The following is a 19134-nucleotide window of genomic DNA, read 5'->3' as shown; positions in this document are numbered from 1 at the left end:
CAAGAACTAGTTGACAAGGTGCACTTTGACTACAAAAATAGAACCGTGTCGGTTTCAGTAGATGATCTCTAAGACAAGACGCATTCTGACTCATGATCACTTCTTAAATTTCTCTCATTTGTAGTCTAATTCCAACTCATACTCTAACCCGACTGCGACAGTCTCTCCTTTTTTCCCTATTTTTTTTTGGTTAGATTGCCTTTGACAAGCATTGCTGTAGGGACTTGTTTCTTAATATGCAATGCAGCTTCCACGATTTGCTTGTTAAACAACTGTCTTTAAATTGGATTAGAACCCTTGGATGTCATGTCTCCAGAGCGGCCCAAGACTGGAGGATTGACACAACTACAGAGTGAATGTGAAAAGACCATACAAAGATTTTACTTGTTTTGATGTGCCAGTTTAGACCAAAATTTACTGTGGTTAAAATCCCAGCGCCGAACGCTCATAAAAGAGGATCTTTCATATTGTGCAGAGAACAGCTGTGCTGCATACAGATATTTATAACCAGCGGCAAGTGTTTTACGGGTCATCTCATGGGACACAAATGAGGAATAAGGCTGCGATCCTTTCAACAAAACACACTGAATGCCTAATAAGAAACAATCTTTCTATGTGGCTTTTCTGCTGTTTACATTACAAAATAATTCTGCATGAATTGGTCATACGTCTGGTCTATATGTCATAGAGAACACTGCGTGTGATGCGCAGCCAGGTGTCTTAGAGGGATTGCCATAAAAAAATACTTTTTGTGCATTAATGTCTTATTTTTGTATTATTCTGCAAAAATACATAAATCCAATTTATCGCCCCATGTCTTTTGCGTCTGCAGATGGATTGCACAGAGGGCATACTATCTGTCCTATTGAGTGATCTACAACTTGTGCTCAAGGTGACCTCTGTCTGGTATCTCTCAGAAATATAACGTCAGCAGCATTTCACATGTATTTTTCAGGTGGATTCACCCACAAAACCTTCTCCAAAGTGATAATTCAACTGAATGTAACACAATGGAATACCACAACTGCCACGCAAATCCAGAAAATGCTGGTTAGTTCTACTTGGTAGGACCACATGGTTCAAAGCAGCTTCTCCGATTTTGTCATTTATTACATCATTTTCTAGAGAAATTTCTGTGAGATCTTCTCTTTTTTCTACTATAAACATTTAGTGTTTTGAAGCTCCAAAGGCTGGATCGTGAAGCGCTTTATTGAAGAAGTAGTTGCCCCTTCATGGAATCTGAGATAAAATTGGATGAGGTGTCTAAGTGGTTATAAGAAAGCAGGATAGGTTGAGGTGTGCGCTGAATAAGAGCCTTTTCCTTAGACTTGCAGAGAAAAGAAACGATTCAAGATGACCCTAGAACCCATTGATCGGAGGGTCAAGAAACTGCCTTTACTCTTGGACCTCAGAGAAGATCTGATGATTTCCATAACCAAATGATTGACAGGAAGGAAGGACGGAGATATATTTTCTATACGGCTACTTTTCACTGCAGTCTGTGAAAAATCAGAGACTGAATGAATACGGCTTCTAAGGCGATTTGGGATTTGGGGAGAAGCTGTAAATAAGCACATCTGCCTTGCACCGTTATTCTCATTCTTCAGCCATAATTAACCAACGAGAGGAAGATCTGCAGGGAAAACATCGTATATGTATATGACGGGCTCCGTTACACCATGTAAATATTTACTGGGTAAATAACAGTTTCAATCATATTAACGCATGGCAATGATTACAGACAGGGACACGCTGCATATGGACACTGCATAGGTTAAGATGTAATTGATTCTTTTGCAGGCACTCCGCTGCTATACTTGTGTATTCAAGGCAGTTATTCAGAGACACACAAGACGTGCATCCTTCACAGCATCCATTTGAAACTAATATCCTGAATGCAATTTCAAATCCCATTTGTCCTGGACTCCTGGGTAAAAAGCGCACACAGCTAGAAACAGCCAAATCAAAAAGAGTCCCCTGCCTGCAACTAATACCCTGATATAGGACTGTGGGGCCATGTTAGCAAATCCCTGCAACCTACACCAGTGTAAATACATAATATAAGCACTTAGAAGATCCATCATCCCATTCCTCACTAACGACACGCTCGATACTCTGTGATGTAGCACCGATTCCAAACCATAGCAGCAAAAAGAACCTTAGTCTGTTAGAAATACTGAGGATTGTTTTTTTTTACATAACATTCTTATTTTTTTTTTTATAATGGCTCAAATCTGATTAACATGAAATCAAGGCGTTTTGCCTTTTACACGCTATATAACAGTCCCCCAAAGGTAATACCCAGTTCTAGTTGGGAGTACGCCTTCTCTTGAATCTGCTAACAAGAACCTGGGAGACTGGCAAACACTCCCTGTTTTTCTCCTTTGAAATGTATCTTAGCTTAATAATGGAGTTTAAGTAAATGTAATGGTCGTTTCCTGGCTGAAGTCCAGAGTCAACTCAATAAACATTCTTCCTCCGTCTTTCATGTGGCCGAGGTCCATGGAAATAGTACGCCTTAATGGATGTCTTAGCGCACCGGCTAATCACTAGCTATTAGCATTCTAATAAGTAATAACAAGTTTAACCCAAGACGCTGAGAACACCGGCAGGATGATTCAGATCCATCCGAGTTCTACTCAGTAACAGCACCGAACAAAAAAATACTAAACTGAAAGAGTTATTTAGAAACAAGTGAACATTTTTACAACACACAACACTTCTCTTGTGTACTTTTGTGTGAAATCACATCTAATATATTAAGTTACTTTCCTGTAATGCTTATTTTTAAAGGATGTTCTAGTTTCTAGACTACTTAACCTTTTACCTGAACACCACAGATAAAGCTTTACCTAAATCTACAATTTTCCAATGTATTTAGCCAATACCAAAGACATAATCCCGCTTCATTTACCCTAACAAACTATCTGCAGCAAGTGGAGAGAAAAATCAGTCGTCGGTAAAACCCACACACACACGATCTGTTTCTCTCTCTCTCTCTGAACAAACAGAACTATTGATTCAGAACGTAAAGGTCAAGATAAAAGGAAGAGGAAGAAAAGGTAGAATCAGGCCAGCCCCAAGCGATGCACCCAGGAGCTTAACACGGATCAATCGCTCTACATGCTGATTAGATATCAATAAAAGATTGAGTCATTTCAATGTCATGACGGGGGTGGGAATGGAAGTCGGCCAACCTGGCTATTATTACACAAATGGTTATTACTGTGAATCCATGCTTCAGATATGTTGGTGGTTCAGAATGATACAGCTGAGCTTACTATCATTTTAAGATTAACTACATGAACACTTCCAACCGCAAAGACTAAAACTGACTGCGCGTTCCAAACAGATCAGGCTGATTTAAGAACACGCGAGGAAATCCAGATACCCTCTGTGTACTGTTACCAATGCAATAATCAACAAATACTCTTAGAAGCACGGTGTCATTTCAAATACTTTGTTATCATAAAAGAGAATGAATTGAAATGCTATGTGATGAGTGGCAGCCGGCTGAGCAATGTCATGCGTTTGATCCTTCAGTCCTTGGAAATGCGCTTTAATTCTGTGATGAGAAAAGCTTGTGCTCGCATAATATAATTAAAAGACTTTAATGGCATGTTTAATATACATGACAGATGTTTATGGATACATTGTATCCGGACTTCTCTAGGACTCTGTCCTTTGTGTTAGACGGGAAGAAAGATCGGCACCACATGCAGCCAGCAGCTTGGCCTTGAGTATAACTCAACTCCGTTCAATGGCTAACTGGCCTTTAAATGAGGCCTTGGAGTTGACTTGTTACTGAAATAACATTATTGCTCTAACACATGAGGTCAGTACCAATTGTTAAACGCTGGTTACACATCCGTAGTAAGAAGTAAGATAACAAAACCATCAAACACTTAAGATGAAATAAATTCCTACAGACACGGATCATAAAGTGCTCTAATGCATGTAGAGTCAGTAACTTGACTCCTCTAGTCAACACCCAGTATAGCATAGCATGGCACAGCATATCATGGCACAGCATATCATGGCACAGCATATCATGGCACAGCATGGTATAGTATAGCATAGCACAGCATGGTTATTTGGGGAGCTGGGCCTGCACTGTGGTGTAAATTAGAGCTTTAATGGCCTCACACATCATCCATCAAGCAGAATTACCATAGTAACAATAAGAAATCATTCTAACCATGATAACAATAATTAGTAATTGTAAACAGAGACCAAACCCAAAACCACAGAAATATCAGAGCTCAGAGCTTTAAGGGAAGCATCACCCGCCTCCCAACCTGACAGCAGGCTTTGGATGGGGGCGATAACCCCATCGCCTGGGACAGTCCACATCTCTTACCTAAACTACCACTAGATCATTTAAACAAAGGTACCCAACGCAGGCGATATTGTATAGATATTAGTATAAAAATGCTTCCTGATTGTGTTATTGCCTTGGGAGCAAGCCACAACGCAGTGTAGGACTTTATGATTTCATTAATATTCACTTATTGAATTACTGATTGCCCAACCACAGGAAGCGGCCACAAGCTTCTGTAAAAACGGCCGTTATAGCCTTTATATATTACAGCGTTCATCAATCACGCTTTAATTGAATAAAAATATGTACGCTATTATGGTCACTCGCTAGCTATAAAGCTCCCGGTAAAATAATTAATTGGTTTACATGGAAACAGAGATAAAGCTGAGAAGTGATGGTTTTATTGAATGAAAGTAGGTTTGCATGCCGATGAATCAAACTGAAATCCAGCAAAGCAAACCTTCCCCCAACAGGGGCAAATCATCAGCCTTTCCTAAAGTTTTACTCGCACTCCTCGCTAGAGGACTAGAGGAGCGTGGGAGACACAAGACGAGTCAACAAAGCAATCGCAGTGAAGCAACCACCAGGGATATTGTTATGGGGATTGCACCGCTATTTCAGGATCTTGGGGGTCACATATACGCTGCTGTAGTGGTCCGTGGAACGTGTTTAAGGTGTCCACGGTTTGGTTACAAATATTTCAGGTCAAAGTATGAGTTTAAGAAATAAACCTGTGAATGCCTTACTCAAAAATGATATCCCACAGTCACGAGAAACGCCAGACCTTTACATCTCAAACAACCTTATGTGAGAAGGGGCCACTGGGTGACTGAGGCTCCCCAGGGATATGAAGACAGGCCCAGACACGAAGGCTCTACCCCTGATGAGTATCAGCCTTTCATGTTCATAAAAAGTATTGTTAAAAACTCAAAACACGGCCATAGCCAAGTCTAGCAGCGCCATTAAATGTTAGCGCTATCGGGCGTTCAGTACCTGGGCTCGCTAGAACCTCTTACACCCAACAAACCACCAACAATCCCAGACTTCATGGGCACTAAAGGACAATAAGAGGAGAGGGGTTTAAGACACAACCTACCTGCAATCTCTGCAGCCACAAGGGTTATGAATATTTTAATGTTTAACTTTTATTCAAAATGTGAACAGCATTCACCGTAAAGATTAATATCTTTTCATTAAAAAGGAAAATGCACTATGGGTTCAATATTTGCATATAGATGGAGTATATAATAAGCGTATTTGTCCATCTGTCAGCGCAGACACAAAAGCAACTACATAGTTTGTTTATTTTATCCTGATGCCCAGTAGAATACAAGGTTTTATCTACAAAGAACAAAACAAATGGAAAGAAGAAGCCAGATTTGAGCTGCGTTCCCTTCCGGGGATACCCGGCACACTCCACATGCAGTTTGGTTTTTAACATGCAAACTCAGTGCTCACATCTAATCAGCAATAACAAGGAACTGCCCACTTCTGTAACTTCACAGAATGCTCACGACTTCCTAGATTTACAGAAATATTCATTATCTGACGGCTTGTGGGATACGTCCAGCACAGACAAGTCCGATCTGCCGCGCCAGGCACTGCTATAACTGTGGGCACCAGACTCTGCTCATACGCAGTATCATTTTACAGCAATACGAACGCTCAGTGCTACCGACGTCAAGTAGATGGCACTGCTGGTTTAAAATACAGCTTGCACTCCCCTCCTGGAGGTATCGGTGGATTTAAATGTTTAACTCTGCAAGGTTCTGACCCAGATTCCATGCCAGACCCTCCTCTGTATTCCGACCTGGTTTTGCTTCTCTGGGTTCCTGTGGATTCATCTGAAAATTGGAACTGAAGATCATTTGGCTTTTTATGTTTTCAAAAGATGCCGCATCAAATAGTTTGGCAAACACATCTAATATATCTGCACTTGCTCTCGGAGGAAATCATTATAAGACAGGCAAACAAAAATATGCAGATGCAGGCGTCTGCCACACTCGTATTGGTGGTTATAAAGCGAGTGGTAAACGGGCATGCATTTAGGATGACGTTTAAGACAAATTATCAATCAAGAGTGAGATGCGAATAAAAAGCAGCCCATCATGCACTAGAACCATCCTTCAACTCACATTGCGGTTTTTGTGAATTAGTAATTTTGAACGGTTAGAGATACTTTGTGGACTTGTGTCAAAGACAAAAGCGATTACACACCTACACTTAAGCTGGAGTTTCTTGGTGCATTATTCACGCACAGTATACGCCATCATCTCATTTGGTTCTGTGGATTGTAGAGCTGACATTGAAGGCTGCAGGGCATTGTATGAATCCAGAGAATGGATGGATATACATGAATGTTTACATTGTGGGCAGATAAGGCATTCTGTGTCCATCCTTTAACAAGTTTACTACGCCTGACCTGCTCTCATCTACTGCAATTAACTGTAGCAGTTCGGATAAATTAACCCACAGCAACCCTTAATAAATAACCCATTTGATCTCTGGATCACTTGATGTAATAACCATCCTAAATCAATGCATACATTAATGAAAAATATACACCGTATCGCTGCTTTTTTCCCAGCAGCAATTAAATGGAACATTATGTTTTCCCTGTATACAAAATAAACCAAACTCTGCTTGTAAATGTGAATGAATGAAAGTAACAGTTACAGGAATAAGCTCTTATAACTGGACAGAATAATGTAACACATACTGCAGCAATGTTCACTCCAGCTTGTTGCTGAACCTGGCATATAATTAAAATATTTCATGTGTTCTAAAATAAACATCATTGTTAAATACATTTGCAATAAAATAACTCTCAATGTATACAATGCATATAAGGTACAAAGCATCTCCAGAATCTGCCATCTGTCAGGTTATATTAAGCATTTTCATTTCCATGTTTGTCATCTCCCCCATCTTTACACCATCATTTAAGCCACAGTAATTATAAATAAAGCTAAAGCACGAAGCGATGTATAGGAATATCTCACAGGTTTATGTTGCACTCACCTCGCGATCTAAGAGCTGAGGGGACACTACGGTGACGATGTCTCCCTTTTCAGGGTCAATGTAGAACATGTTTGGCGATGGTTTGTCAGGGATCTGCTTGAGGATATTGTATCGCAGCACAGCATTATCAGTGGTTGGGTCGTCAGCATCAAAGGCTACCATATGCATCACAGTTGTACCTAGAAAGCAAACACACAAACAGGTCAGATGCTTAAGGCCAGGCTGGCACCTATAAGAGTCTATAATGGATTTGGTTAAACTGTGGAATTTCCTCCCCGTTATTAGCTGAGAAAAGAAAACCACAAAATAGTCGTAGCTGCTTTGCCAGCCGAAGAGACTCTGCAGCTTTAAAGCCATTCAAATTAGGAGCCAAAGCACCTAGACATGACGGAGCAATCATAGGGCTGACAATTTGCTTATCACTCCTATTCACCATGTCACCAGACAAAATGCTATTGATGTACAATATACTCAGAGCCAACGTCCGACTACCCTGCTGTTTTTACATTAAACATGTGATGCAATCTTATGCAGAATAGATGAAGCTTCATCCATATAAATGTAGAAGAAGGCTTGAAAGGGATGTTCTTGGTGGCTGATATATCCATTTAAAATTTAGCATTGTGTCATCACCATTTGCTGCTGCACAGTCTCTTTTATGTTTTATGGAAGCTAAGAAAGAAATGTTACTCTGTATCAAACTTGCCAATAAGAAGAATGAAACACACTGAAGATCTGATCTGCAATACTCGCCGGGGGCCATATGTATAAAAGTAAAATCAGCACAGTTTAGATGCAAAGTGCCAAACAAAAATATATCCCTCAGGTTCCCGTGGTGATTGCACCACATACAGCACAGTATCTTACAAGGTTTCCATTAATAAATATGGTCCCACATAATGCCGGATGGCTCCCCTCCCTTAAGAATTTAGTCTTTTAGGATCCTCTCTCTATTAATCCAGGTACTTCTATAGGTATTCCATATAATACTAACCACGTACACACTAATATAAAAGAACGTTTAGAGGGGGCCCCTAGGACCCCCCACGTGTATCACTATACCCTACCATCTGGGTGCAGTCTTTGAGCGATATATTGTCTCCCTCATCATGCGGCAAAGACCATCTCGCCACCCCCGGCAAACAGAAACTACGGCTAACGCAAAGCTTTACGATCGCACTTCCTGCTGGATAATGGAATTTATTAAGGTTATTTGACCATGAAGAGGCATCTCAATTATAAGTTTATTTCCGGAGTGATTGTGGAACGCCTGCACAGTATGTGCTATACACACAGATACGGCACAGTTGTTTAACAAGCCTGATTAATATGCACATGTCCAATTGCACAAAGTATCGCATTAGCTTCATGTAGGGTTCTGAATAAGGCCCCTGTTGTTTGCCAGTTTGAATCATTCCGTGTCATTATGCATGGACAGAGCTGAGGTGCTGGTGACCCTCTGAACCGGCGATAATTACCCCGGCTCTTAAGGTGTTCCAAACACACAACACACATACAACGCAGGGGCTGGAACATGGGAACACAAATAAGACGGTATCTCAGCAGAATAATACATACATACTTATTATCTCGGTTCCGCGGTGTGTGTCTGATGCGTATCTATCTGCGCTAGTCTTTTTCAATACTATATATAGTTTTGGTGGTCCCCCTTGAAAAAAATTATTGAGTGCCATAAAGAGTGCTACAGAACACAGCCAAAAACCTGCCGCATTGTATCAAATTGTACATGGGAGTAAAAGTCACTTTAATGACAAAAAGCAAAATGAAAAAGCTTCCTAAAAAATCTGTATGGCTGTTATGTTTTTTAGCCTTGAGTAGAAATAATACAATGACAACTAATGCACGACATGCTAGAGAGTGCCATTAACATTTAGCCTAAGTGGCACAGCACCTTTAATACACAAAGGAATGCTAAGTCTACGCTAGTATATGTTTCATGTTTGCTTCTGAATTTGGAGCTAGGGAAATGAAGTAATTAAGATCTGCTCATTAAGCACAAACGAATAAAAAGTGTTAAGCAACTAATTGAATAGATTGAAGAGAGGGTAGTAATGAATAATACATTGTTTGGAGTGAGGAAACCGACACGCACTTTCTCTGCTGCTCTGTCACTTTGGTTTTAATATAGTTTATTGCAGGACCTGTTAACAGTAAATAAGTGGTTTTATTTAAAAAGGATATATCATAGAGGGTGTTTTTTTCCTCTATTACGCATATTCATGAAATCTTGCAAATACTCCAATTAGGCTCATTAGCGATGCTAGCATCACGCGCATGGAGTAAATACTCAGAGAGTTCTATTGGGAGTTGGTGGGTTCCTATGAAACAAATACAGCATTATTTAAGGTTGGGTGTAAAAATAAACAAAAACGCTATATTGTTGGTGGTACCTCAATGGAAGGATAGGCAGTTCCACTGAAATAAACGTGAATAGGGCACATTTAATATTTCATAATGCTAGTTTTTGTAAAATAGGTTAATACGAATGTAAGAGTGTGACCGTCTTCTCCTTCTTGCTTTAATCGCTATCTGCCCTGTCTCTGTAGTGATGGTAATAAAGGTGGGCTCTCTGATGGGGGTTGAAGGGCGTCAGCTACAAGACAAGAAAGGGAGGAAGAAGTCCTCGGTGAATGGCTTGGTAAGCCTGGGTAAGACAGAACCATGTGGGCCACCTAGTCTTCCCATCCGGGCACCTGGTGGATTTCAGGCTATAATAGGAATCAGGGATGCAAATACCTGGTGCCAGAAGCCAGAATAACAGAAGGTAAAGCTATCTGAAAAGATTAAGCAACAAATATCTCAGAGTAAGACAGCTGGGGGTTCCGAGTGATCAAATTTGTATTAAAACTATATTTAACCGTAATGAACTGGAAAAAAACAACATATGTTAACAGTGCGTGCATTTAGCAGTCCAATCCCCATTCCGCAGGTAGCAGGGGTGGCCTTTCCTTATCCAAAATGTAAGTTTTGAGTTGTGTTTTCATTATTAGGTAAGTGGGGGTAAGCGTAGCCCGGAAGTCATAATATCTCTACATGTACGACAGGGTTCAAAAGGGAGGCCCCGTCCAATCATGTCAATAAAACAAAACAAGGCAAGAAAGGGGGTACAGGGAAGATATAAAGGGGGTACAGGGAAGATATAAAGGGGGTACGGGGAAGATATAAAGAGGGTACTGAGAAGGTATAAAGGGGCTTTGGATGATAAAAGGCCAGCTGGGAAAAATCCCAGCAAAGTATCTCTATGAGGAGCGGCGGCAGTAAAGTCTTATTTGGGGGCCACAATTTCCCAATCCTGCAGCGTCATCTCTTTTGCGGACATTGCAAGAGGCAATTAACCCCACGCTATATTTGAAGAAACCGTTACTCTTTCATTACAGGAGCTTGGGGTATAAAATGTGACGCTACAATTAAGCGATTATGCAAATAACGAATGTTAAAAATCTTTTGGAACTTCTGGTTCAGCGCAGTAATCCTGCAGGTGTCAAACATAAATGAGACAGAGGAAAAGAAGTCTGAAACATGACAACGGTAACACAAAATGGTAAGAACGCGGGGAACGGGATCCAAACATGTTTTTTATCCCCGCTGTGTGAGTCATGTACAATGTCTAATTGAATATCTTTTCTCTCGGGATGCGGTGCCGTGATGTTTCTACAATTAGGATATCAGGCGGAAATGTATTGACTATTTTAATAACTGCTGCATTGCCATTTTATGATCTATGCGTAGTATTTGAAGAATTGATTTTATTCTGGTGCTGGTGAGACTTGCAGCTGCTTGTCTGGCTTTTAGATTTAATTTGGGGCTTTCATTGTTTGATATTTTAAATACAATTGGACTGTGAACAAGTAAACAAATCTTAAACAATTCAAACAGTCATTACGTTTGGAACGAGAATAACAACAAAAAAACAGCTTGAGATAAAGGTTGAGAGAGAAAATAAAACAAAGCGATATTATATAGCTGAATGTGACGGGGACATATTTAGAGGCTTGGGTGAAAATGGAACCACTGCATTATTAACCCTCCAGCATGGAAAACATGATCTTTACGGGTATTATCAGAATCATTTCCAGCTTAGTTTCCATGTCTTAGTTTTGGGTGAGAACCACAAGACTATCCAACTGGCAGCGCATCTTATTATATGACTTCATAAACCCGCTCATTTTAGATGCATGCATGGAAACTGTTGGGGTTTTACCCCAATCTCAGGATCTCGTGGGAGATTCTCTGGGCTATACAGGATGGAGCGACCCCTTCCTATTCTACTTGCTTTTCTCAATGGTTTATCAGCGCTGAAAGACTGCTTGTATACAGGTGGTTCATAATATTTCACCTTTTGACAAGTCATGGTTTCATGGCATCATGTATTCTAAAGAAGATGCTGCAAGTAGGGATCCCAATTTTTAATCTAGCCATGGACCATTTCATTGTTTATTGGGGAATAGAGAATGAAAGAACCCTTCGAAATGCTGTTTTTTTTGCGGATGAGGGGGTGATACCCTTCTTTGATTAAGAATATATTAAGAGTATGGTAAGGACTGGATTAGTGCATTAAATGCACATCCCATATAATAACCGGGCATCATAACGATCTCCAATAATACACTCCAACTAACCCTTCAAGGGACATTAAGGACTCAATTACCAATGACTTACACGGGCATTATAATTTGCCGCTTCTTTAACATGGTGCTTAATTACGGATTGCACAACCTATTAGAAGGATAGAAGTAGAATTATCCATCTGAATCTGTACATTAGTTCCAGGGATGATTAAGGCGTGCAAAATGGGTTTTAGTTTTGTTGGTACCTTAACCCTTGTGGCCCATTTCTGACATTCAAAGGGTTGTGATGATCCTTCTTCAAACTATTGGTCAAAAACAATCCCAAAATGAGAAATGTTGTGGCTACCAGGCAACCGTCTACATGCCGTCAGAAAAAAAAGCCATTCCAAATCTAATCTACTAACATTATTATAACATTACAAAGATCAAGAGATCCTTTGATCACAATATTCACTTCTGAGAACCTCTCGTAAACCATTCACAATTCACATGGGCATTTCCACCAACTTCATTAATGAGACCAGCACAGCACAGACCAAACACTACCCACCCCAACCTGCTTCATAAAGCAGAAAGCTAATATTAGTCATCTAAGTTCACCTTAAGATGTGTTGGTCACCCAGACGCTTAAAGGATGAATAATCCTGCAGAAGCTGGACTGATTGCTCCTACAATTACTAATAAGAATGAGGGAAACAAACATGTGAAAGGACTTGACCCCAAGAGCCGTGTCACTGTTGTTTTGTGAATAAAATCGCTAAAGTGCCTTTAGGTTCATGGCATATTTCACATAAAGATGGTGAATGAATTACCATGCATATTTTTTCTGCTACTGTGCTCTTCCCCTACTAAATAGCTTTTAAAATGTTTTCACCGCGGCTTCCTCTGTTTCTAATTTCTATTTAATACCATTGGTGCCCAAAGCGCCATTGAAACCGGAATAAACTCTGGGCACTGTATCCCCGCTGAGCAGATCTAATCATTTTCATTTCTTGCATTTCTTGCGCCGGTACATTTTGCAAGCCTACCCTCTCTGTCAGACAGCAGAGAAGAAAACAAGAGAGTGAAAGCATCATTATTTAGATGTCTGATGTGAAATTTTAAAAAAAAAACAAATAAATAGTATCACCTTCACTTTAGTATTAAGGTCTAGCCTTTCTAAAAACAGGCTTGTAGGTTACCTGTCATGCAGGGCAGGGTGCCGGGGGTCCTCACCAAACCACCACAGCGTTTCTGCCATTAAATAAACCCACTAGCCTAGTAGTGAAAAAGCTATTTCCCATTAGACACAATCTCATGCAAATATTCCCAATATCCATTAGTGTGCATGTCCACAGTTTGCCTGATGTGAAGGCTTAGACCTTAATCAGTCCTTGGTCTTCTCTTAGAGTCAATTGTCTCCACTGGCTACAGCCAGAAGGATATGGTGAAGGTTATAAATAATAATCTAAAGTCACGTACAACACCTTCTGGGGAGGTATAAGCTATTTAAACATTAGTCAACAGGTTCAGCATTTGGAAAAAAAATCCATCCTCTCCTCATTAGCTAAATGATTCCACTATCCACTTTCAACAGCCTGCTGCGCTCTATGGAGTTACTCTACTAAAGACGTTTGAATAATGGCGTAAGGAGACCTTGAAGCAGAAGTATCCATATGCTCAGGTTACGATCCCAGCTGTACATAGCTAGGGCTATTTAATGAAATCTCTCAATATTTTAGAAGGCCCGGGGGTGGGTTTAGGAGCTGTCAGGCAGATGGACAGGCTGATCATTTACTCCAGACTGAACATAAACACGCATACGTCAGGATGTCTTCCATGTAAAACCACGTAGTTTGGGCTGTTGGGTGGCACGGAAGGACAGGTGTAGCAACTGCAAAGTGATTATGTGGTGTATTCACAAAATCAGACATTTAAAAGGAGAGTTGACCATTTAATCCTGATGACTTCTGGTGGATCTGATGGAAGCTTTGCAGGTGATCACTTATATGCCATATATTATACATGGACAACACTTTGCTAAATTCAGCAATACTATAAATAATTGTACATATTTTCCTCAACTGGAGCCGTTTCAATCTCTGACAGCTTATTTTTCATAAAAATACAAGTGAATAAATGTTTTATCCGTGTCAGAATGGGGAAACCTATAAAATGTACGTTACACTCAGCAGTGTTATTGGCACGGACTCCCCTACAGCTTTATCGCATTATCATTATACGCGAGGATCAGTCTTTCCTTACAAGAACCAGGTAACAGTTACGATGGGTGTCAGCAGACTGGTCCCATGGGGTCGAGAGAGGTTGAGCCATTGTCCAACTTGCAGATACCTTTCGCTGTTACTTAACTAACTGACCCAACTTGGGATATAACTTACATATCCTTAACTTTTTTCTATTTTACACAAAGAAAATCTATGAGGATATAAATAATGGACATATCAGGACCTTAATCATGGAGACCAAGCATTCGTATGGTTAGTCTGCATCTTCCTTCTGCCAGGTTTCTCGTGCAGGATATACAATCAGCGAGATTCCTCCTGTTTGTTATCTTGCAGATACATTTTGTCCGGTAATATTGCGTGCATCTGCTTGGTAAACCGTGTCTCATTATCGTTTGCAAAATCTATTAAGTACAAGGTCTGCGATAACAATTTCCTAAACGCTGCATAACATTGCAAGTGGAATAGATGTCTCGTTAAAGCTGCATATTGTTGACGAGCTAGCGTTCAGATCCGACTTTCAGGTACCTGTGTGCCACAAAGCTCGGCTGTCTGAGCCTATTGGGAGTTATAGTCTTGAGTAGATAACTTTCCCGTCATTAGCCTGATCTCATTGACTAGAGGAATACACATGCTATTGGGATTCGGGATGGAAAGTAAATGTAGTTCTTCCGAAAAGCACGAAGTTAATTTGCTGCGTTTGATCTCTCTTATTTCTTTGCGTAGGTTAATGGAAAGACAATTCTTCCAAATCTATTTCAAGATAAAAAAAAACACCTAACAGTTTATTTCCCACAATAATGCCAACGAGTTCAGTGCCTTAAAGACAGCGGTACTGGCAAATGCTGGCGGGCCCTGAAAATGCGCCAAGTACCCCCTGGGCTATGGGAATGTAGGAATATTAGTGCATCTCCGGGTCACACAAATAACATTTTCCATACATTCCCTATGAGAAGCCCCGGTTCAAGAGTTCAAGTTTGCTATTCTAGTTATTAACACACCATATGGTTAGCTGATTACCCCTGATAAGGTTATGAATTGAGAAATGTCTACATTAACATATTACATTTATTGAAATGTCCAAGCCAAGGATACGTGTTTAGTAATAAATGTAATGTTTTATTTTCCGTGCCATCGCATACAGCATACATCGCGTAAAGAATGAAGAAGCTGTTTATGTTAGAGGTAAAAGAGCTAGTAAAAGCATTCCCCTAAGAAATGATGGCCCCTATGGTAAGGTCCCAAGGGCCCACTGCTAGACTTGGGGAAATCAAATCTACACCCTGGGTAATAATCACTTAGCGAGGTCTCCGAGATGCAGAACCGCAGTGAATCTGAGGCGTGCATCGTGAGAATGAATTCTCCAAAGTAAGACAGCCTGTCAAGGTCTTCACCAACGTAATATCGCTCAGATTATAAACATTATGCACCAAGCGGGCCACCCAGGTAAAGTATTTTAGCTTATATCCAGAATAAAAACAAAAAAAATAGAAAGGTAAGCAGTACTCTAAAATATTTACTCCTCATATTTCATTTAGCAAACAAAACATCAGAGGCCCAGAGATGTAATCTACATGATGTTTAAATCAGAACAATTTAATACTCGTTGAATTAGCGTATTGCCCCATCTAACGAAAGAAAAGGAATTAAATAAATTGAGTATTTTTTTCTATATTTAGATAAAATAATATTCTCCCTTTCGGCAGCTTTAATATATCTTTATCTGCAAAAGGAAAAAAATAGGAGAGGAGAGAAATAACTCTACACGGATTGTTATGCTGTTACCCCCTGAAACTCAACAACATGTTGGAGGTGTGTAATAGCGGTGTGTAATAGCGGTGTGTAACAGCGGTGTGTATTTTATGTGATCGCATAGTAGGTTGAAAAAAGACTTCAGTCCATCAAGTTCAACCTTTCAATTGTAGGTAAAAGATTAGAAAACCATAATTTTGCCAATTATATAGCTAATTATGATTAAAATATATAATATGAAGCTCTGATTAAGGAAAAAAAGTGCAACATATTATCAAGATGAATAAAGTACAATAATACATGAAGGATAAAAATACCTTGTCAGCTAATCATTTTGGTAAAGAATGGAATTAGTAAGTAGAGCAGACACTATGATTTAAGACACATCCCTTCAGTAAATCCTTAGCAGATTTGAAAGGCATTATTTGTGGCTCACTGGATAAATTTACGTTTTAATAATCCACATAAGATCTCCGGTCAGTCGTGTCAAGGAAGCCTTTTAATTCCTAATTTGAAGAACATTTCTTCAGTCCTGGATCCCCAGACATCTCTGTTAATGTACAACCAAGGAAGGGCCTATTCACCGTACAGTCAGCCTAGGACTTATGGCGTAACGGTTTAGAAAAAAAGGAACCTAGAACTGCAGCGTCATTAAATTCTAACTGAATCCTGAATAAGTACTAGAAGCAGTACCTCCAAAACACGGCCTAAAAATGTTAAATATTTATCAGCAGAATATTAAATCCTGTGAAGTGTTTTGGTGTTAGACTGCTCATCTCACAAAGACTGCCGGATGAAACACATATATAACTAATTACGTAAATGTTAATAAACCCGGCATATCCTTGTTTCTAGAAACAGTAACCCTGCCATTCTTGCCGCAATGAGTGAATGAGTTAAATGGAGGTAAATGATGGAAGCTGGCAGCAAGTGATAGAATCCCTGATGAAATCTGTGTCTCGCTGAAGGTGTCAAGCGGCTCACTTTGTCAGCAAACCCTAAACGTCCTTCTCCAATGGCTGTCTCAGCTAATATCTCCTAGGGGACCTGTCACAAAAGTTCCACATTTTGTTTGTGGCGGGGGGGTAAGAAGGCTCTCCAGATGCTCATGGAGCCGTTGGGTTAAGATGCAGCAGGTCACAAAGCCAAAGGCATGACTTTCGTCTGTAGTAACAAGGAGGATGTGCGTAGAAAGTACAGTCATTATTTTGAAATAGAACCTTTTTAATCCATTGTAATGCTCTTCTTTCTAAGACTTGAGCTAATTTGGAGGTAGTTGCCAGGATTGATATTACTTACATTGTTGTAGATGGAAAACAAGCTGATTAAAGGTAAACCCTGATAAGACAGAATTCCTGTTAATCGGAGGAAAAAGGATAACTGCACCTAATCAATTAAGTGCCGACCCAACCGGTGTAGAACTTCAAATCAAATCAGCACACTTATGCCATATCACACCTATTCTGCACTCTCTTCATTGGTTTCCTATAAAACGGAGAATCTATTCTGTTAAGATAGGCTTGTTGACACTTAAAGCCTTAAAGAACCAGGCCCCTGTTTCCTAAAAGAGCTATTATCACCCTAAAAGTCTCCTCCATCTATCTCTTCTTTCAGTCCCACACTGCATACAACATGGGACTCCAGAACATTCTGTCCAGCTGCTCCAACACATGGAACTCATCTTTTCTCCCAAGCTTTCCACTAATTCACACTTTTATTTCCCCACTAACTTCTTAATATCAAGTTGTGTCGCTATATAAAGCATATAGATATGTCCTTCTTGGACAAAAGTGCTATGTAAATGTCTGTTGTTGTAAGTGTATATAGTTTTCTTGGCACCTTATTACAGATGAGGGAACGGGTAATTAGTCATTGAGATTGGACTATTGCTTGCATAGTACTAATGGCCTCAATAAAGCGTATTTCAACCAACCAGTAATGTATACGGAGAATGCTTAAAATCTATTTGGCAGGAGGACATGTTTGTGTCCATGGTGAAGCCTACGTGTATTACAATGACTGCTGCTTGATATAGATATGCTTGGGAGCAATGGGCGTGCAAAATGTGGCAAGTTAGTAGATGATCAACTGGTATTTAAAAAAACAAAACATGGTTACTACTCTAAGCCATGTCTCACCCCAATATGTCTCCAGTTATGAGTTAATACGCATGCGTGTGACATCATAAAAAGGTCCCTCATCCCAGAAGCAGATTGGGTATTTGTACGCAAAGGAAGTAGGATGAAACTGGATGGAATGACCTTTATCTACATTCTCTATGTAGAACCTTGGCAACCACCGTAATGGGGATAATGCTACGGTTGTAGAATATAGTAATCTGCCACTGCACAGGTTAATGAGATGCACCATGGAGGCTTTCAGAAATCAACTTGGCGTTTTTTTGTTTTATTACAATTTACAGAGGCCTTAAGCCATGCATGTGAATTCTGCTGACATTCTCAAGTCTAGGAACAGGAGAAGATGTGCCATCCAGATATCAAGAGACAGATCAGAATTTAAGCACCGCTAATTCCACTAAGAAGCTTATTCGCAAGCACAGCACAGTTACTTTCTGCAAAATCGAGAGGAAAATCCTCATCCGAGTTAATAAAAATATTCGTGGATTATCGGATAACCCCAAAAGTGAGAAGAGATTAAAGGTCACGTTCAGGTGTCGGTCAGCGTTCTAGATACAAATTACATAAAGTTAATCACACATTGGGAAGGCTTGCGATAAAAGTGGAATCGTATCTGAAATAGGAATAAAAGTGATACATTGTATGCTATAAAGTAGCAATGCTGTAAAATATGAATACTACATAGAGAAAGCCAGAAACAGTAAAATCATGCATAAGAACAGACAAGGGTCAAATGAATGAAGGGAAAGCGGTAAATTAGCAAAGACATTATAGCACAGAGAGACTGACCAGAAGATATAGAGTGTACAGATTTAAATATTTCAGAATAAAGTGCCTGAATTCCCGTCATGGGCAGTGATAAAGGTATTTCCGTCAAGGAGAATATTTCCCATACAAATGATTTGTTCCTTCACTTCCGCCACATCCCAGTACGAGGACGGCTACGCCAGACGCAGAGTTTGTTGCATTTTAATGAGATTCCTCTGACGTATCAAGTGGAGCCTGGAAGATCTTCGCCGTTGATGTTTATCGACAGAACCCTATATCTTTCATGTAGAAAATATAAAATAATAGGGAAGTGGGATGTGGTT

At 40.0% G+C, this 19134-nt stretch overlaps 1 protein-coding gene across 2 annotated transcripts in view; it reads right to left on the bottom strand.

Annotated features, from left to right (window-relative positions):
• CDH13 (cadherin 13) overlaps positions 1 to 19134 on the bottom strand; it is a 160158-nt gene that overhangs the window by 35868 nt on the left and 105156 nt on the right. For both annotated transcript variants that reach the window (XM_053448414.1, XM_053448413.1), the window contains exon 7: positions 7343 to 7521. In XM_053448414.1, the coding sequence (XP_053304389.1) occupies positions 7343 to 7521 (179 nt within the window). The remainder of the gene's footprint in view (positions 1 to 7342; positions 7522 to 19134) is intronic.

This window comes from Spea bombifrons, chromosome 10, assembly GCF_027358695.1.
Source record: "Spea bombifrons isolate aSpeBom1 chromosome 10, aSpeBom1.2.pri, whole genome shotgun sequence".
Lineage (NCBI taxonomy): Eukaryota > Metazoa > Chordata > Amphibia > Anura > Pelobatidae > Spea > Spea bombifrons.
Note: the sequence above shows the minus strand (reverse complement) of the source record. Positions and strands in the feature narration are given on the sequence as shown.